This window comes from Clytia hemisphaerica, unplaced genomic scaffold (genome assembly GCF_902728285.1).
Source record: "Clytia hemisphaerica strain Z4C2 unplaced genomic scaffold, Clytia hemisphaerica genome assembly, whole genome shotgun sequence".
Lineage (NCBI taxonomy): Eukaryota > Metazoa > Cnidaria > Hydrozoa > Leptothecata > Clytiidae > Clytia > Clytia hemisphaerica.
The window spans coordinates 2,372,441-2,393,866 of record NW_027104297.1 but is presented as its reverse complement, the minus strand read 5'-3'; the positions used below and the strand labels follow the sequence as shown (position 1 = coordinate 2,393,866).

The 21,426-nt window shown below is 33.7% G+C and overlaps 2 protein-coding genes across 2 annotated transcripts; one reads left to right on the top strand and one right to left on the bottom strand.

The window, feature by feature from the left end:
* Positions 1-4,667: 4,667 nt before the first annotated feature.
* LOC136817404 (uncharacterized) lies at positions 4,668-15,371 on the top strand. The gene is made up of 8 exons (XM_067073747.1): positions 4,668-4,749; positions 5,277-5,400; positions 5,903-5,944; positions 6,718-6,765; positions 11,646-12,011; positions 12,564-12,779; positions 13,587-13,930; positions 14,587-15,371. The coding sequence occupies exons 5-8, from the start codon at positions 11,846-11,848 to the stop codon at positions 15,328-15,330; spliced, it is 1,470 nt and encodes a 489-aa protein (XP_066929848.1). The 5' UTR covers positions 4,668-4,749; positions 5,277-5,400; positions 5,903-5,944; positions 6,718-6,765; positions 11,646-11,845; the 3' UTR covers positions 15,331-15,371.
* Positions 15,372-16,513: 1,142 nt separating this feature from the next.
* Positions 16,514-20,394, bottom strand: LOC136817403 (E3 SUMO-protein ligase NSE2-like). The gene is made up of 3 exons (XM_067073746.1): positions 20,106-20,394; positions 18,927-19,188; positions 16,514-17,443 (listed from the first exon to the last, which is right to left on the bottom strand). Exons 1-3 carry the CDS (start codon positions 20,351-20,353, stop codon positions 17,243-17,245), a joined length of 711 nt encoding a protein of 236 aa, XP_066929847.1. The 5' UTR covers positions 20,354-20,394; the 3' UTR covers positions 16,514-17,242.
* Positions 20,395-21,426: the final 1,032 nt, after the last annotated feature.

The window sequence follows — 21,426 nt, the reverse complement described above, 5'->3', positions numbered from 1 at the left end:
GTGCGTGTTCGAGTTATGGAGACTCCACTGTAACTAAAGCATGGTTTACCCAATGAATTATAAGCCCGAAGGGCTAGAACCGAGTCTCCTTGGAATCCTACCAAAATTGCACGGGCGTGAGCGGCCCGTGTGGTTTATATACAAAATCCGGATTGAAAGTAAAAGTTTCCGCTAGATTTCAATAAATATACCACTCAAAAACAAAGAAACTGCTAAATCCAATCAGTCATAAAAAAGGCGTATATTCTAAGGCTTCACTTTTTCTTGCCAGATAAAGGTTAAAGATTCACTTCTAGCCCTTAAGGCTTATACTTCATTGGGTTTACCCTCTATCTTTTCCTTCTCTTAATATGAAAATCCTTCCGTGGAGCTCTTGCAACGTAAAATATCTTTCATTTAGTTGATATTATGACACTATTGGTGGCGGTATCTACTAAAAAACCACAAAAAACAGTATATATGACTTATAAACAGATAGTGGATAGGAAAAATAACATGACATACTCTCTACTATCTTGAGGAAAATGAGTATCTAGTGAATTAATTTTCATTCATTTGTAAAAATGAAGTGGTTTTGGTCTTTTGAAGGACTTTTAGAGTTTTTTTTTTTGAGAGGCAGATTATGGCAACCATGGATTGAGGGCTGGAGTCGTTTATAATGCGTGTAATACAGTAGTATAGGCGTGTTATATGATAATACGATTATTGCTACGGGATTTAGTTTTTATAAAATTGTTCCCTCCGTTACTTTTTGCTTTATTTTAATACACCTTTTCGACCGCAGTCGCGTGGTCAGGCTCGTGCCACTTAATTATTTAATTATCCCCCTAAACTCGATCCAATCGACGCATTTTTCTATTGTCTATAGGTGCGAAAAAAAGGACTGGGACGGTTTCAGTGGGATAAAGAGGAAAAAAAATACCCGCCAGGCAATTAGCGGTTACGGTCGAAAAGGTGTATTATGTCTGAATTAGTCGTCTAGTTTGCTAGACTACATGGATTGGAGAAATGTAACTTGCTTAAACTGGGTGTGTTGTTGGAATCATAGTCTAGAAGCTTATTGTTTTAACTTTTTGTTAGCTTTTTCCTTTGTTAATATCAAAAGCTTAAAAATCGATTTACTCAGTTTTTGATCACGTGACCAAGTACTCCTCTTGGGATCAGTATAAGACTCAATCACATGATAAACGCAAATAAGAAACAACGGAAAGAAACAAAAGACAAAATGATGTAAAGATAAAACTTGGCACAGGTCCAGGAACATGTTAAGAATCACCAAAAAAAGTTTTCTACCCAGAAATGGGAACATGGGAACATCCCTAGACTAGAGACTTTTGATGGCGCTAAGTCCAGTGAAGTAGTAGCCATTATAATACAAGGAGTATTTGACGAGCTCGCCATTTTGAAAGAAAAAAACAAAAATTCCAGATAACAAAAAAACTTCTTGGAGTTGAAAACTACAATTAAACATAGGAAAGAAACAAACAATTTCCTTATTTTCAAATAAAAACATTGCTTTATCCTTTTTTTTTACTTTCCAAAAACAACTAAAATCGGGCAGACTGTATGGACTCCGGAGCTAGAACACCCCCAAAATCCATGGCCATTACAATTACAGACTTGGCTTTACTAAATTCTCCTATGTGGTCTTTGGAGTGAGTCTAATGAATCAAAAGTTTATTAAAATCAAAGCATGATTTTATCCATGAGGAAATTTCTGTAAACTTTTCGAATCCGGAATTTGAGACCTTAAGCTTTTTAAGAGTCCAGGAAGGAAAATGTTTTTTATAGAAATATAGGAACAGAAACGTATAATCCTGGAAAAACCAAAATAAACAAAGGGTTAGACTTACAAAAAGGTCATATGGTATTGCGTATTAACTTTTTTTCAAGACGATTTCAAGTTAAATCACTCGCAATTCTATGGAATCATAGTTGAGTCTCCATAACTCGAGCCAACACGGGGAAAATATTGTTCAAGTTAAAGAATTTTCAAGTTATGGAATAAGGTTTATAAGGCATTCTTGAAGGGACGAGAAAACTTGTTCAATTTAGGGAGACATTCGAGTTATAGAGGTTCGAGTTAAAGAGACTCTACTGTATTAAGCTAAATGGTTTTTAAATTTGTTAAGAAAAATAAATCCACACAAAAACATTCAGAGGCTATCAATGTGATATGCATCATTGTACCGTATGCAAATGTTTTGGTATCTTCGCATTAACCACCATTGTCACTTTTTTGGTAAGTGAAAACAAATACAACTGACTCTCTCTAATTCGATCTACAGGGGACCAAGAATTCTCTTCGAGTTAAAAGAAAAGATTCGAATTACAGAGAGTATTTTGAAAGACTTTCAACCTGAGGGGACCAATATTTTAGTTCGAAATACAGAAAGATAGTAGAGGTTCGAATTAAACAAATTGACTGTAAATTAACTTACTTACTTTCTCAGCGCGGGTATGACTATTTGAGTCATAGAACCTTTCAATACCGCCCGCCGTTCGAATCTTTAATGGCTTACTTAATGACCGCTATATGGATAATAATTTTTGATAACATGAAAATTGGTCTTTTTTAGAGCAATTTTCCTGTAAATTGCCAATTATCTGCTGCAATTCTAAAAGCTTTGACAAAAAGGCCAATTTTTTTCTTGAGGAATGCATTGTATTGTAGATTTAGGCTTAGTTTGGCGCCTAACCTAAGAATACCGTAAGATATACCAAATATTTTAGTAGGGAAATTTTCGCCAAAAAGTTATGAATATCCATGATGAAATGGAAAACAACATTCTTATAAAAAACGTGTAACGGAGGGATTTACTCTTTAATTCAAACTTTCTTTCTTTAATTCGAATCTCTCTGTAATTCGAATAAAGAAGACTTCAGGTTAGAGTTCGAATTAGGGAGGGTTAAGTGAGGTCAATATATTTCCAAAAGCTTAAAATATTTGATTTTAACTAATTTTACAAGATCATTTTCAGTAAGGTAAATAAACTTAAAACATTTTAAGAGCATCGCTTAGGAAAACTTGAAGCCTAAAAGTTCTATCTCGATAAATAAAGGACGACTGAGGCGCTGAGCAAAAATCTAAATGGCTATCAATAAAAAGGACGAATGACAGATTGAATCAATGCAAATTCCTTTCTTATTTTAGAGGGCTGCTAAATTTGAAAAGAAAACTACAGGTAGGCTAAAATTAATTTGGATTCTTAATTTTTTCTAAATAGCTTGAACGTACTTCTGTAGCTTAGTCTGAATCGCAGACCTCTATAGATATATTTCCTATGTAAGAAACTTTTTTTGCTAGAGAACGAGCAGAAGCCTATCTGTAGTGTAGCTCTACTTAAACGAGATTCAGTACAGAAACAAGTTGATTTGTTTGCACTTTTGAGGACTGCGGAGTGACTGAAACAATTTGGAATAAACTGCATTTTCAACCCACAAAATCAAAGACGGTAAAAATGCTTGTTTACGGTTATCCTCAGTCATTCAGGATGTAGTCAAATCAGAAGCTAACCGTCTCTGTCCTAGAAAAACACACATACATTAACTTGTTAGTGTTTCATTTGGGGGTACATTTGATAACTTTTAACATCAAAGCAGATCAAAAAAATATGTTTAAATCGTCTTTCCTACAGATGCAGTAGTAAATTATTGTGGACAGAAGAAACTTTTCATGGAGACATTCGTCAAACAAAGTAAGAAAAAAACGCATTACCAATAAAGACTATTTGAAAAAAAAGGAGGGGTGTACACTTTTCCATACAAAGACTTTTGGAATACCCCAGCGCTCTCCAGACACCCTATACCTTAATATATAGTGCTAACAGTTACGCGAGAAGCATCATTCTTATTGGCTAGTTGGAACCATACAAGAATCTAGAATGACGGATTGAACCAGCCATTTCTTTGTTTTTAACAATTTTCAAAATCTGGCGATAAGTTCAATCTGGCGTTTGTGTGAAAACCACGCGAGTCATGCGTTTTGGATTGGCTTTATGTCCCATCTAAGAGTTTCAAATCTAGCACTTTAAAATCAATGGAACTTATTGTAAATAAACTTATTCTTTCAGATAAAATCTTACCTTCGAATATCAGTAACTTTATGGATAGGAATTGTGCCAAGAAATGTCAATCCACAGCCTACTCGTATTTCACCATTGATTTGAAGACCAGTGCATTCCAAACAGGTGCCTTTGAAGTAAAAGAAAACCCAGGTAAGACTTAAGATAATATCTTGTTAATGATATAGAAAAAGGCGCACGCGTCAATACGCGGGAAAGTTATACTTCGGGCAACCGTCTATTCTACGCAATTAACGTCTGTTCAACTTTGCGACTATTTTTGGTATGTTTTGAGCCAGGTTTTCGGACTCTAAACATTAGATTTTTTGAAGTCACTTTTAACTTTTGAAGTCCTTGCAGTAGGGAAAAATCGAATTTGCGTCAAAACACTTGAAAGGCTTCTTTTTTTCAAAAATCGTCAAAGTGGAATTCATTAAGAAACGAGATGAAAAACCCCGGTTTTTAGTGAGGTCGTGCTCAGGGGCAATCGTTCTAGAATCACCAACGGAATAAGTTATCTTGATGGTGAAAAAAGTGCAGTATAGTATGAGAGATGTCTTTCAATGAACTTAAAACTTTTGACTTGTTCATTACTACAGGTTGTTGGGCATTTTATTTTGAGATTCGAAGCAAGAAATATGACAAGGTCATCTTACATCAGTACATTAACTATGAAAAAACGAAGGTATATTATAATGACAGATTTCAAAAGGTTACTTTTATAATAGGATCAAATTTCTCGAGCGAAAAGCTGAAAATAGCCATTTTTCTTCCACAAATGGAGACTTTGGACTGGTTTCAGCTCAAAAATGTGATTTAAAAAATTTTTTTGTGGATTTAATTTCGCGAGTCAGGAATCTCACGTGTTTTCGCGAGTTTTAATTTCGCTAAAATGGCAAAAATTCGCGAAATCGCGAAATTTAATCTCGCGTAAAATAGTCCCATTAAAGTATGCAGATAATATCCTCGAAATAATGACCTTTCGATATTTCTAGCTCTACCAGTAAGAACACAGAGGCTGGCTGATTTTTGGTGGGTCAAGTAACGACCGATTTTTTTGGTGGCGCCGAAAGACAAAAGGCGCCAAAAACGCCTCTCGTTGTTCAGTTTATTTTCCCTTTTCATTTTTATTATAATTATTCCCTTTCATTTTTATTATAATATTTATATAATTTATTAATTTTAATTTCAATTTAATTTTTAACTTACCAGGGTACAGAAGTGTATCGTTTACCATGGAATGAAACAGAACAAGATTTCGATGACATATTCTCTATTAAGCTCGTAAGAATCCCTGGTGGAAAGAAACACGAAATCAAAAGAGGCTACTTTAAAAGTAAGAAAAAAGTAACATTAAAGGTTTTATTTTTACATACGTGTTCCCGTTTCATATCAGACAAATATTTCATATCAGGATAGTGTCTGCCAATTGTTATATAATGCTGATACTTTTTTTTCTTTCTGACCAGATTTTGCTCCACATCCAATGTGGAAAAATTTATAAATTGATGAGTAAGCAAACGATATCACTCTTATTTAAAAACAAAACCTTTAAGCAAAGAACAAATTTGATGAAAAGAGGTCTGGACGCTAGATTTCATTTTCAATACACGGAAAGCAGGGTACTGAACTACGAGGAGACAGAGTAGAAACCAATTTATATGTTTCTCTAAAACTTCAGTGTGCATGCGATGTAAATCGAAAATTACTTTATTCAAAACACAAGCAGTGCGCATATACCAAAGAATAAAGGTTTTTCGCTCGGAGGGAAGGAAGATATAGCCTATCCTGAAAAGTTTAAAAAGTCTTTGTAATTTTTCTGTTTTCTTGCACCATAGGCAACAAATGTCATAAGAAGGCGTATCTGGCAACAGCTGAATGTAAGTAAGGGATTTTTCGTAAACCAACAGCTCTAGAGGAGAGAATGAGAGCTAACATCCACATTAAGTGGGTTATTTTTCGTGAATTTTGTAAACCAACTTACTCTATACCAGAGTGTATCTCACTTTTATCGCTTCGTAGTACACTCTGCGCATTGTCTGTTTGATGAAAAATTCCCGTACGGAGACCTCTGCGATGAATTTTGATTCATAAATTAAAATAACAACTTCTCTTGTCGTCTCCCCTCTCTCACAAGCACTCTATCGCAGCGGTCGGGTTGAAAAATCTCAAATGAGAAGAGACAATGACAACAGACCCTCTACGGCAATGAATTTTGAAATTAGCCATAGATACCGGGTTTGTGTACAGACAAAAACCATATAAAAAGATCTTCAATTTGAAGACCAATTGCTTGCAACCCTAAACCATATCCACTGGATTTTATGAGCTAAAAGCAATATAATTTTAATCTCCAATAGGATTTTGAAAAAATAATTCACGAAGTTCCACCGGGGCTGCCGTAGCGTAGACAAGGGGGCGCAAAATTTGTGTAGGAGAGCAGATTTTTATGACTCTGTAATTATCAATTTATAATATAAAAAGATAATTACAGTGTCATAAAAATCTGCTCTCCTACACAAATTTTGCGCCCCTCCTGTCTACGCTACTGGGATGTGAGACAGGGTTGTAAAATTCTTTGTTTGAGTCCTGAATGTACATGATTCACTGCAACCACGTGAATGATTCCGGATTTTTTTTTTTATATATTCAGTTTATTGGAGAGAATACAGGAAACAAACCCTTTGTAATTCTTATTTCGGTAAGTTTTTTTTTGGCTAGGTTATTTTTCACTACACATGTTTTTTATGAGAACAAACTATACAAGAACATAAGGCTCTGATGGCCAACATATTAAGAAGAACTTAAGAATATTTCATGTCTTATTAGGAAAGGGCAATAGCGCTTCGTCATGCAAACGTCATGATTATTACTTCACTCATGTGACCAAAACTCAATCCCACAATCCTTTTCATTTTAATTCAAAAGTCGTGAAAGTTATTTAACGAAGCTGTACGTTTTGGTACACTCTCTCATTCGATGAAAATCCAATTCCCCTTGAAAACACTGCATGAAATATAAGTCTTTCCAGTTTCTTGTCTTTAAAAACTTAATATTTTTGAACGTAAAATTGCGGAAACATTGAATTTTCCTTACAGTTTTAAGAAAAGATTCTTTTTCTTTAAGTTTTTGAAAAAAGATTATCTTTAATTATTTCTTGCTTCGAAAAGATGGGTAATTCCTTTTGTCGTTTTTCATTAAAAAGTAAATATTGCATGTTTCTAGATTGACTATATTTTCTTCGTTTGTATTTTAAGAAAATATAAAGTTTTCTTCTTGAAATTTAAACGAAAAGATTTTTCATAAAAATATCAAATTTTCATGCCGAATTTATCGAAAATACAATCATCAAAAAAGAAAAGGTAACACTTTCGTATTTAAAGAACATTATAATTTCTACGTCGGGATTAAAGTAAGGAGCAGCTTTTCTTGCGCAGCTGATTTGGGAAAGGTATATATTTCAATTTTATGGGAGCAAGATGAGAATGTCTTCTTTAGGAGTGATTTCTTGATTGACAAGATTTTTTTTTTAGTTAAAAAATCGCATAAGGTAAATATTACATGTTTCTAGATTGATTGTCTTTTCTTCGTTTGAATTTTAAGAAAATATAAAGTTTTCTTGTTGAAATTTAAACGAAAAGCTTTTTCATGTAAATATCAAATTTTCATGCCGAATTTATCGAAAATATAATCATCAAGTAAAAAAAAGGGTAATAATTTCGTATTTTAAAAACATTATAATTTCTACGTCGGGATAAATGTAAGGAGCAGCTTTTCTTGCAGCTGATTTGGCAAAAGTAATATAAATATTTCTTTTATTTTTTTGGAGCAAGATGATAATGCCTTTTTTAGGAGTGATTTCTTGATTGAAAAGATTATATTTTAGTTAAAAAATGTCATAATGTCCAATAAAACACCCCTGTGTCTGTTAGCGTGACAGAAAAAAGAAGAGGTGTCCTCTGTTGACCAACCTAGATGCCGCTTTGCTTTTTCGCATCTTAGAATTAGCAGTTTTTAGGCGAAAAGAGAAAAAATAACCTACACTTTTTACTTTGAAAAATCCAAACTTCAAGTATTTCCTCCTTAGTATGTCCCATATTTGATTAACCCATCAAGGTACTGCCGATATCACAGACCATTACAAAATTTGGCTGAAATTTTGTCACCGCTGAAAAAATGCCCTGTAAAAACTATCATCCTCACAGTAGGAGAAGCTCCGCCAGGGCTGTAATAAAACCCCAACCCACTGGAAAATTTGGCAAAAACTTCATCCCCTGATGGAAAATACCCTATTATTTCCGCCCCACAGGGAAATCGACTTTGAATTCATCCCCATTGAATTTAAGATTATATTTAAGAAACTGCATTCAAAACAATCCCACTGAGTTTTTGAACTCAAAAAGTATAAAAATTCTATCCCCATTGGGATTTCGAAGGAATTTTTTATCCCACTGCGGGTCTTGACACAGGGGTGTCGCATGGAGTTGAGTAAATAGTTGTGTATGAAGATTCCCTCTTAAATTGCTTATTAATTTTAATGCATTTTATACGCATTAAAATAAAATTATTAACTCATTAATTCATTATAAAGATTTTAGGTGAGGGTATTGCCAAAAGTTCACCTGAATTTATTCTTGGAAATTTATAATCTTTACAAAAAAACGGTAAAATCTATACATAAAAACGTTTGCTCGTGTTAGTTTAAAACATTTTCTGTACATTTTTTCATTCTACTAACAAAGCTCTACAAATCCTCCCATTTCTGGCTTTGAAGCATTGTGCTTCAGCACCTTCACCAGATTATCTACAACGAGACTAATTGGAGATGTTTAGAAACGATTTTTGTTTAAGGGTTGGAAACTGGACGTGCTCAAATCAATCTTCTTCAAATACATAATATATGACTTTCATTTCATTCCGTTTTGAGATTATTTTCAAAATGTTCAAAGTTTTTTTTTTCGAATGTCTAGCAACAATGGCTACAAAGATATTTTATTTAATTCTCTAAATCTCGATTTACTTCATTATAGTTGAAAAATGTAATGCACGACAAATTTTACTCCCTACATATTTGAATCAAGTACAAAGGCGTTTTGTAGAAGGAATGAAGAACAATTTAATTGAGATTTTCATGAAATGAAAATAGTATAATGCTTTGGTAGCTACCTTTGTTTCGTTTGAGTATTTTGAACTTATAGCGATTCACTGTTTTGGGCCTCTCAATGCTTGCGACGCTGCGCTTATGGCTAGCAGGCTGCAATTAAGCCTGTATTTTACATTATAGATAGCATAAAATTATTGGGAATTTCGCAAATCAGCCGGAAATAATTTTCATAGTCTAGTAAGTGTGACGAGATTTACATAAAGAACGAATCAGGAATGTATAAAAAAAGAAATCGCTTTGATATTTCATGAATACACGTTTTTTTATAAGAATATCCAAAAATTTTGAAGCCTTTGGATATTCTTAACTTTTTGAGTTTTAAGACAAACATGTTCTTATTTTCCCCCATTTTAGGAGTATTTATGTCCATTTCCCCAAGAAATCGGGTGTTTTTGAGTCCCCAAAGACTTAAAATGTTCTCAACTTGTTCTTAACATTTTGGCCATTTAAGCCTTATGCTCTTATATAGTTTGTTCTTATAAAAAAGATGTAGTATTAAGTTTTTGCGTTAACTAACCCTCGTAAGCCTGTGGCAATGGTGTGTATGAAGAGCTCATAAAACAGTTCAATTAATTAAACTTGTTAAAATTAAACTCGAATGCTTTGACTTGATGGAAGAAAATAACGATTCGTAATTTCTCTTTTTTGGCGATATTTCAAAGGCTGAAAATTAATTTCGGCGGTTTCATCAAGAACAATTACAATTAACTGTTTGAACTGACCAACACCATTCCCTTTGGGACCCTTTGTTAACACATTTATAATTGTGGAGAAATTACGATATTTTCAATCGCAGTCCAATTAAGTCTCTTATAGAAAAATGTTGATAAAGAGATTTTAATTGGCAGAAATTAAAAGAGGGAAAGAAAAGCCCTTGACTTGTCACGAAATCTTGTAATATGCTTTCATACGAACTTTACAGTAAGCCAAAGAGTGAAACCAAATTAAGAAGTAAAGACTGCAATGATCATGTAAGTACTCATTCGTTCAAGTTATTTTTGGAATAACCTGTCGTTATTTCTTTCTTGCTATTATGTTTTTTTTGTAATCTTCAAGTCATTTTGGATTATTTTCAATTTGAAATAAAGATAAATGGGTAATTAATCTGTTTGATAGTCCTGTTTAAGAAGTAGAGTATATTTCTATCATTTTCTCTCTACAGAAAGTCGAAAAACGTATCGCGAGCTCGGCGGAGGGAGCTGAAATATCAATTCTCTGCAATGTCAAAGACGTGTGGAGAAAACTTATCACAAAATGAACATCGTCTCGTCAGAAGACCAAGAAATAATTCGTATTAAGAAAAAGAAGTGAAGATGGTTGTTTGACAACACCACCAAAGAAACAGATCAGACGGAGAATAGGAGAGCACTCGGGAAAAGAAGCACGATACACAACTGAAGAAGTAATTGTTCGACTTCTTTTGTTAGTTAGTTCATTCTTTTTTATACGAATACAATTTCTTGAACCGTAACCTAAATCTTATCTCTTAAATTCGAATAGTGCTTTACGGGTGCTTTACAATGTCAAATTTTGTCAGAAATATCCCCCAACCCTATAAGCTCCTTCTATACCACATCGATTATTGTCATTTAAAAAAAATTATATATATTATGAATTATTTATTATCTTATTAATTTAAGTCATTTTATGTAAATAAGGCAGGCATACTTTAGATTTTTAGAACACGAATTATGAGTAAATAGATATAACTATGAATTTATTTAACATTGACTTTAATTTTAAAGAAGAAAATCATCCAAAAATATTTAATAATTCAATGTCTTATCAAATCTCATCTCCCGCCTAATTTCATTAAAATGGCAGTAATGTCGGTTGATGAAAACTTTTCCAATGAAATGAGACGGATCATTTTTTTTACCCAGATATATATTATCAATAACGAAAAGTTGATTATTTCAGCCTGGTTTAGATATCTGCATCTTTTCGAAAATACGTAAATAATAAATTGTTAATCTTTCCTTTTATTAAAAAAGTTTCGTAATTTCTTTTACAAAAAAGGTTCGCCTTTTCTCAATTTTGAATATAACATTTCCATGTACAAGAAAATAAGTAAAAGTGTAAAAGTGAATCTTCACTGCGTGGAGAAAGTCTTATATTTTCACTTCGGAGAAAAGTGGTACTTTTCGTGGCTAAAAATGTAATCATTTTGTACATCGAAAAGTTAATCATGTCGATATTTAGAAAATTTAGGCTTTTCGAGAAACAGTGAAGATTCACTGTTACTTGTTTTCGCACAGAAGAAAATTCAATGATTTCAAAACAAGAAAATTAAGAGAAAAGTTAACTTTTCGTCATATATCTTGCGTTAGAGAAGACAACTTTTCATGCAGTGAAATCGAATCAGGGAGCGTATAGTCTTTGTTGATAACGAATAATTAACATTAATCTCTTTATAGCTGAATGGAATGTTTTCATTGTGGCAGATACAATATGCGAACGACTATACAAGACATACAAAGAACCAACAATCAAGTCAATACAGCAAGCCATAAACGCATCTCTCAAATTGGAAGGTTGTAAAATATCGATAAAAAATACCCAACATTCGCTAGTTCAAACAATTCACCGGCAACCGAAAAAATCCATTGATCTAAAAATGCTTATATGGGTATCGGTTGGAGTGTTGACAACTCTTCTAGCCAGTTTTCTTGTCTTATGGTGTTATTTTCGGCGCCGTAAAGATAGAAGCAAAGAAGAAAGCAGTGTTGAGACAAGCGAAGATCATACGGTTGAGCTTCTATCACCAACAAGACCCGAAGGAGGTACATTATCCGTTATAAAATGCAGTACCCACATTGAGTAGTTCTTCTATTAGGTTATAAATTAAAAGTTCTCTACAGGGATTCTAGGGGTTGAGAAACTGGTCTATAGAGTTAAGAAGATACACTATCATGTTCAGGCCCGGCGGAACAACCGTAAAAGTGGGGAGGCTGAGGGTTCAAAATGAGACAAAATTCGCTATAGGAATTCAAGAAAAAAATCTCAATTGCTCACAGTGGGCAGGCTGAAGTCTCCGCCGGGCCTGATTTTATATGAATTAAAATAAAATTTTTGTTTAGGCCAGATTATTCTTACTTTTTTAAAAATTTTTTTATTTTATTCACATCATGAGGGTTAAATTTAATAAGTAAAATGTTAGGATAAAACGTTTACAAACTAAAAGGTTCTAAAAGGTTTATTACCGTAATGAAAAATCAAGATTCTCTTGCAATTTCTAGAAACTGAGAAATAGCTTTAAGATCATCGGTAAGTTTTTAAGTTCTTATAAAAAATATTGTAAATTGAACACAAATTCTTTTTGTTTGTATTCTTAGAAATCTCAATCATGTTGATCCATCGACCAGGTTGCGATCTATTGGACACCTTTGTCCGAGATTTGTCTTTTATTATACATTCTTATGACGTCATAGTGACGTCACCTTTACTTGAAATGTCAAATATTGATGCTGAAGGTGGATTGGCGAGTTATATTCAACGAAACATAGATCAATGTACTTATGTTTTAATCCTGGTGACAGATTACTCGAAGGGTAAGCTTTTACACGATGTTTTATATGTATGAGAAAAATGACCTCTACAAAACCGCCGGTGATATACAGTTGAAGCTCTCTAATTCGACGTTCTACTATTCGATAGGCTCCCTCATTCGTTGAAATTTAAAGTCACCATCAACAAGAAACCAGCATAAACGACGCTCCCTTATTCGATGATAATCCAATTCCCCTTGAAGATCGAATTAGAGAGCGTCAACTGTAATAAAAAGAGAAGGGATCCGTTAGTGTACGGCGTTAGGCTATTGCTTGGCAAAAACAATTTTCATGATCAAAACTAATGCATATGTTCGAACAATGGGGTTTACATATTGTATATTCATTCTTGTAATACACCTTTTCGACCGTTGCCGCACGGACATTTTTGTGTCCGTTTTACCACCCTAAAACCGTCCCAGTTTTTTTTCGCACCTATAGACAATAGAAAAAGGTGTAAACAAGGTTGGATCGAATTTAGTGGGATAATCAAATAATAAAGTGGCACGCGCCTGACCACGCGACTACGGTCAAAAAGGTGTATTATATGCGACGTTTTTCAACTTTCAACCCGTAAGGCTTGGCATATGCAATGTTCAAGTTTTTTTTCTCCATTATGACCCTGATTATTATAAAGTGGTATTTTTCGAAAAAAGCAGCATCGTTTCGATGCTTTACGCGTTATTCAGCTAGTCCTTGAGATATTTTTGTGGTTAGAACCGAATTTCATAAAGGTTTTATAAGTGTTCTTAGCAAAAAAATCGTATCCACGCATGCAAATAAATACATTACAAATTTTTTTCTTTTTAGAAAACGAAGACATTATCCAACTGCAACGTCCTTTCGATTTTACAATCAAAATATTAAGTGGTTTAGCATTCCGTCATAATAAAATCTCACGTTACATTCCAATATACATTAAAGATTATGAACAAATCTTCAATTTCATACCCCCGTTTTTATGCGCCAGTAAATCCAACGGGTTTCAAGTACCAATGCAACTAAGGGAACTAATTCATCACATGACAGGAGATTCGACCACCAATCGAGAATTAAGTCTGAAATTAGACTTCTTCTTACAGAAATTGAAAAGTCAAGCAGATCATATAGAGAATGGTTTACACAAACAATGCTTCAGCCACCAATGTTTACAGGTAAGAAAATAACTGGAGTGTTTTTATTTTGAGTCGTTCCTAAAAAGACCACCGCCCACATGTTACAACATGTGTCAAAGACCCGGCGGTACCCCAGCCCCATTTGAAAATTTGACCAAAACTTCGTCCCCGGTGGGAAAAATACTCTACAGTTTAAGCCTCAATGGGAATTTATTTTGATTTCATCCTCATTCAATATTCAATGGAAAAAATCGGATTTAATAGATTTTTTGAGCTTAGAAAATATAATTTCTATCCCCATTATTGGAAACATTTCAACGGAGCTGTAAGACAGGGGTGTTTCAGTTCTCGGGAAAAATTGTCCTATATATTCGTAAACTTTTTGTCAATTTTTCCAAAAAAACATTTGTCAATCAAGTATATTGTACAATCTAAGGGCTCTTGTAATACATTTTGGGGGATTTTGCTGTAAAAGTGCTTTCTAAACCCAGCCAGTCCGCTTATTGTACACTAACCTTCTCCTGCTCAGCTTGGTCTCAGCAACTAAATAGAAGGGTCAAGTGGAGAAATCCATGGAAAAGAATGACACCCTTCCCTACCTTCGGGTAGACAGCAATATGAAAAGTGTAAGTGAGTCTTCAGACCGCCCTCAACTGCTCAAGGAAAGTAACTAACCGTTCGGAATTGTAATTTAGGGTGAAATACACGAAGATTCAAGCACCTTATGGTCAGGAGACAGTTCTTCGTTTACACGGCGTTCCGTTACTTCACGAAAGTTGAAACATTTTATGGATCAATACGAGAAAAATAACATGTCAAAAATTGACGAAAGTGAAAGTGACAGTACAACATGTGACATTCCTGGTGAGAGAGGTGATTGGATAAGCTGTAAACAATACAGCGATAATATGATTGGTCAAAATCACTCAAGTGACGAAAACCCGATTGCTTTGATTGGCCATGGCATAACACGTGACATTTCTGGAGAGACAGGTGATTGGATAAACTGTAAACAACATACCGAGAATATGATTGGTCAAAATCAATCACGCGACGAAAACTCAACTGCTTTGATTGGCCCTGAGCTTATGTACGAAAAACAATTCAAATGTTCCAGTGATGACAAGTTGAGCAATGATATAGAATGTGAACAATACACTAGCGATGTGATTGGATTAGACATATCACGTGATGAAGAATTGAGCGATTTGATTGGTTCTGAAACGATTTCTTGTGAGGGAAGAACCAATAAAGAAGGTACCTCTCAAAAAATACAGGAAGAAAATGGATCCAGACGCGATTCTTCCGGACAGTCGTCCGAAAAACAAGATATAGGGAAAAACGAATTAAGAAACCTAATACCTTTCGCGGAAAACGAAAATTTAGCCTGTTATCTTTCAAGACAAAAGGTATTAGCCTGGAACGCTTGCCAAGATTAAAATGATCTCCTTTATACAATTATTTTTTAAGAGATTGAATTTTGTACAGTTTTGATGAAATTTTATTTCAAGATTTTTGAGTATTTTTTTTTAATGTTTTTAATTCGTTTTGTGTAAAATATTTAAATATTTTATTTGTAACTTTTCATTTGACATCTATTTAAAAGAAATTTGTTTGACATTTTTTTAAATCAGACCAAACTAACGTCGTACCTAGGACAGATTCTGGGATCGTAACTTTTATTATAATGATATATGACGTCATAATTTGAAACTTATGACGCCACATTCGTCTCGGGTTTTTGTAACTCGGGTTTTTGTAACTCAGGTTTTCCGGGCCTCATTTTTATCTTTCCATAAGAAAACTGTTTTCGAACATGGCCAAAATGTTAAGAACAAGTTGTGAACAATTTAAGGCTTTGTGGACTCTAAAACACCCAATTTCTTAGGAAAATGGACAAAAATGCTCAAAAATGGTGAAAATAAGAACATTTTTAGCTTTAAAACTCAAAAAGTTAAGAACATCCGAAGGCTTTAAAAATTTTGGATGTTCTTATAAAAAAACGTGTTCTCTAATTAGTTGATGTAATGAAATAGATTCAAAGAAAAAATAGTTAATGAAGGTTATAAAATCTAATACCTTGTAACAATAGACTGGTGCAGCAGTAACAACAACGATCAGATTACGGTAGTTCCAAAACTACATAGCTTGGGAAGACAATTTATGCTTTTAGAATGAATGTTTGACTTTACCCATCACATAAGTGTATAATTTTATAATGTATTTTTCTTCTGAAACAGAAAAAAAAGATTAAAAGAGAACGAGTTTGCATTCATATTTACATTTGATGTCTAATTCAATTTTCAAGGGACCAAATATTTTATTCGAATTGAAGAAAGATTCGAACTACAGATAGTAATTTAAAGCACTTTCAAGTTAAGGAAACCAATACTTTAATTCGAATTACAGAAAGGAGAACTAATTTTGGTGAATGACTGACTAAATCTGTCCCATTTTGCATCATTTTAAGCAATTTTGATGAATGTCAGGGGTTATTTTGGCAAAATGTAAAACAATGTATATTTCAACGAGAACTTTTTATTGACGCGTGAGTAAAATCTTAAATTTAGGCTAGAACGAATTTGGCGATCTTTGTCTACACCAAGATGAGGGAGAACTAAATAAAACTGTAAGATAATAGATTTTCAAGAAAGAAAATATAAATATTTTATATACAACTTTTTGATTTGGGGGGCTGTTTGATCATAAAATTCCTAAAATGGTCGCCATTTTTGAATCTTTGGGCTCCTGCAACGTTACGGGTCCTATGACCCTTTACTATTAACTCGATATTATAATCAGAATGTCAATGAATTAAAAAACCAAATAAAAACATGTGTCATCTAATGTCAGATTGTGTGACATTCAATCCGATTCAATCTGATTCAGTCAAAGTGTTAGCTTTATTCATATCCAGTCTCTCTTAACATCATAAAAAATCTCAAACAAGGCAACCAAAACTGCTACTACCATTTTAAAACCAACCAAGGGGAAATCAACAAATATCCCAGTATGAAATTATTTTCCATTTTTGGTACCAGATCGTTTTCTTCTAGTACAAAGTCAACCAAAAACAAGATTCCAGTTAAAAAATCAATCTCTATTTTTCATTTTTGGCACCATAACGCTTTCTTCTGGTAAAAAGTCATCCAAAGAAAACCAGATTCCAAGTTTCAATCAATTTCTATTTTTCATTTTTGGCACCATATCATTTTTCCTCTGGTAAAATGAAGCCAACAAAAGCAAAAGAGATCCCAATTTAAAAATAAATCTCTATTTTCATTGTTAGAACCACATTGTTTTCCTCTAGCAAAAAACCAACCGAAGGAAAACCAGATCTCATTATAAAAATCAATTTCGATTCTTTTGTTTAATTTTGTACGCCAACACTGCATTGTCTTCAAGCGTGTCACGTGATACCATATGAGCACAACCGGCCACCGGACATCTTATCCCTTGAACACGGTTTTTATTGTTCTTAATATGTGTTTCTATGGCAACTCGGCTGTAATTATGACCGCATATATTCTTGACAGGGTCCACCATTTCGATCTAGTAGAATGAAAAAAGGCTTGTCAAGACAACAAAAGGGTTGAAGACAAACTGTCAACCTTATTGGAACTAATTTTTGCGGGAACTAATATTCGCGGTCGAAAAAAAAAAATCGGAAAAATAGCATTTCGCAGGTTTTAAGGGCTCTGACCATAGTGAATTTTGATATTTGTCATGTACAAAATATAAATTTCTGCCTGATGTTGCTAACGAAACTTTGACATGTTATTTATTTTCTGTTAGGCCGACTAACCTTGAGTCTGAAAATTAAAGAATCGCAAAGAAAAAATTTGATGAAGAAGAAAATGAAGATTTTTGCGACGAAGAGTATTTCATCTTTGAAGAGCTTATTTCGGTCGAAGAAAAAATATTTTGAAAAAACTTTTGTGGTAGATGGTGTATCTTTTACCGAACTAAAAATATATTTTCATGCTTACTTGTCTCAAAATCTTGAAAAAGTGCTTTATAACCAATTTTTCATCCCAATTGTTCATAGAAAGATAGCAATCGCAATTACTTTTGATGCATCAATTTAGAAAACTTTTCCGAAAAATTTGAAACACTTCAATTCTTTGCAGTTTGAAAAAAAATTCGAAATAAAAAGGTTAATTACCCATTAAAACTTAGCACTTTTTATAAAAGAGGGTGATGCAACATATTATTAACGTCTTTTTAGTTCATAACATCATTTTTGCAATTAAATTCTTAATTAATTTTAAGGGATTTGATCAAAAAGCAATTTGTTAGGGCAATTCTTTGTTAAAAGTGTAAAGGAACCTGAAACATAACTTTTATACGCAAATACCAAAATCAATTTTTGGACTATGGTCAGAGCCCTTAATTTTCGCTTTTTTGGACATATTTCTTTCATTTTCCTAGGGATTTTTCAAATTTCTCGATAAAATTGGAAAAAATTGTATTTCGCGGGGTTCAAGCGCTAAAATTAATTCCCGCGAAAATTAGTTCCCAAATAAAGTAATACACCCATTAACTCTTAACTGGACTGGTAATGAATTCACAAGGAAATGAAGTCACAATGTTTTTGTTTTTGAGAATGTAAAAGCAAATTTTGGCTAAATTACTTTTTTGAGAGAAGGTACACCAATTAAGACTAGCAAATTGCATATCTTTTATAAAATCTTTATCGTGTATCCTTAAGAATGACCCCTAATATTACGAGGGATAAAAAAAGTCATCAAAAGTTATATCTCCAGGGCCCAAGCAACCGGGAGGCAAGGCCCCGTCACTTTTTTTTCAAATAAAACGTTATTATTAAAATATCACGAGTCACTGCTCATTCTTTCAGTAGCTTGTTTTTAGACCAAGCCAGTCTGAAACGGCGTCATTTTAAGGCATATCAGAGGGTCAAAATATAGTCACTATATTTTGGCCCCTCTACGTTCCTGATCATTGTGTGAGCTCTGATTTCGTTGAAAAGATTGCATATCAACAGGTTCTTCGTAAAAAAGTAACAAAAAAAAACCTTGGTCAAAGGACATATAAACCGTTGACTGTCATCTTGTGTCATTTCAATCTCATCATCATCGTCATCATTATCACCATTCGCAACGGACCCATGTTCACCACTTTCACTTTCATTTTGGGATCCACCAAAATGGTGTTCCATAACAGTTTCATCAAATGCTTTGACTGATTTATGTTTACTGAAATCGTCCTTGGAGTTTTTGGTGGATACCGTTTGAAGTTTGTCGGCAAAAATGACTTCAAAATCAACCTCGTTCTCCCTATAGAAAGTAAATAATTAGATTATGTGCAAGTTTTTTGTATAGGACCATTCAACATTTTGAGGCCTTCGGATGTTCGTAAATTTTTGAGTTTTAAGCCTAAAAAATAATAATATTCAAAACTTAGTTTTAGGGTCCGTGAAACCTTAAAATGTTCTAAATATTTTGAGAATTGAATCCTTATGTTCTTATATCATTTGTTCTTATAAAATCTGTACTTGGAAATCACCCTAAATCTCAAGACAACCTAAATAGGGAATCGAAACAAAAATGTAAAGAATCTCAATTAGAGACGAAGTTCTAGAAAAAATTTATTGAATGAATCTCCGTTGATATCTGTCATTGGGCTTTTCCAGAAAAAAATTTGAATATGGGGGTGGAGGATATAAGAATTTTCAGTGATTTACCCCCGAACAAAGTGACTTTTGCCCCCCGGACAACGGGTTTTGCCCCCCGGACAACCCAAATTACCCCCGAACAGAGCAAATTTACCCCCCGGACAAAGCAAATTTTGATGATTTTTCGCTACCCCTCGGACAATATATCCTCCACCCCTCATGTACGGATATTTTCTGGAAGAACCCAATTGAGCAAATCGAACCTGAGAATCGCGATTGCGTTCCATATAGTTCGCTTGATTCGATCATCGATTCAGTTTTTGATATTTTGATTTTGATATCTTTGAGCTTTATATACCTGGACACATTTCACGGTGTCAGCCAAACAAAATCTTTGATCGCAGTACCTTTTGAATGTGGTACCCTAATAGTAGCACTATGCAGTGCAGAAAATTTCATTGAATGATAAATTGAGCCACATCGACCAGTAAAAAAACTCCGATCAAATATGGTGGAAATAGTTTGGTCCTGGGTAGATAAATTGACGTGTAAACGCGATGAAACAAAAAAAACCCTTACCCATCCGGGTCTCCATTCATACTATCTTCAAATACCAATTTCGCTTCAGCTGCGGCTTTCAAATAATTCTTCATATCATGCTCCATAGAAGCGTATTGGATCATTAAATCTCGCAATTCTCGGACATTTTCATCACCCTTTTCAAGGTCATCCGCTGCTTCAGTAGTCAATTTGAATCCACTTTTAATGACTCTATCCAATTTGGTGAATTTCTCTGTCGAATCGTCAAGATATCGAAAGAAAGCCATTATTTTTGCAATTAATTGTTTATTTTTGTTGTTTAGTTTTTTTTCCTGCAAAAAGAAAATGAAATTATATTAAAAGGCTAAAAAGTCAAAGCGAGGTGTTTCGTCTGAGCCAGAAAATGGCTTTTTCAAAGCAAATTAGCATATTATTCTTAAAATGTTGGTAAATTATGCAGAATTTTGAGACAGAAAAGCCTCTTTATATTATACTTTACTGAGACGGAAATCCTCCTTAGACTGAGAAACTTTTAACATAGTATAAACTAATAAAGAGGTTCTTGTCCTGCAAATGAATTCATGCTGAACTCAAAATATAATATTTATGTCTAAGTATTCATGATATGCTCCACTGGACTGTAACCTACTAGTCATGTACAAAACTCATTAAAAAACAGATTGAGTCTCTGTAAGGATCCAAAAGTCACGAAATCGAAAATTTCCTCTCTCAAAGGGCCGTGATTTTCAAAAATCTGGACAAATAGCGAGTGAAAATCAACAAAAATTTTGAGAAAAATCTCTCTAAGTGTCCCAAAAACGCCAATTTTTTCTCTCTCCGAGGTTCGATTTTCGATTTTTGGCTCGGTCACCTTGTAAACTAAGTACCCCCCCCAGCGGATTGACTGTAGTACTTACATAGTCTGCAGAAGGGCATGTACACCTAACCAATGTTCTTATTCACTGCATCTAGAATAAAACTTTAAGCAGAGAATATGTCTGGATAAAATATATAAGTTTCTTTCTATCTAAAATAAAATCATAATTACAGCTTTCGTTTTTAAAACACAAGAGTTGACATAAATCTTCATAAAATATGTACTTTGTATTTACAATTAAAAACCAAACTTGATCTTGTCTGAGGGACAGCAGTCTTGTGTGTGAATTTATTTTTGTTGCTTTTCCAACGTCTTTCCAAAACTAGCAATACAAACAATAAAGTCTTTCAGATGGTCTTATTTACGCATAAGCCATTCCATATGGTCAAAACATGTGAGTCTTGTTGCCCTTCCAAAGTCTTTCCAACACTAACAATACAAACAATAAAGTCTTTCAGATGGTCTTATTTACGCATAAGCCAT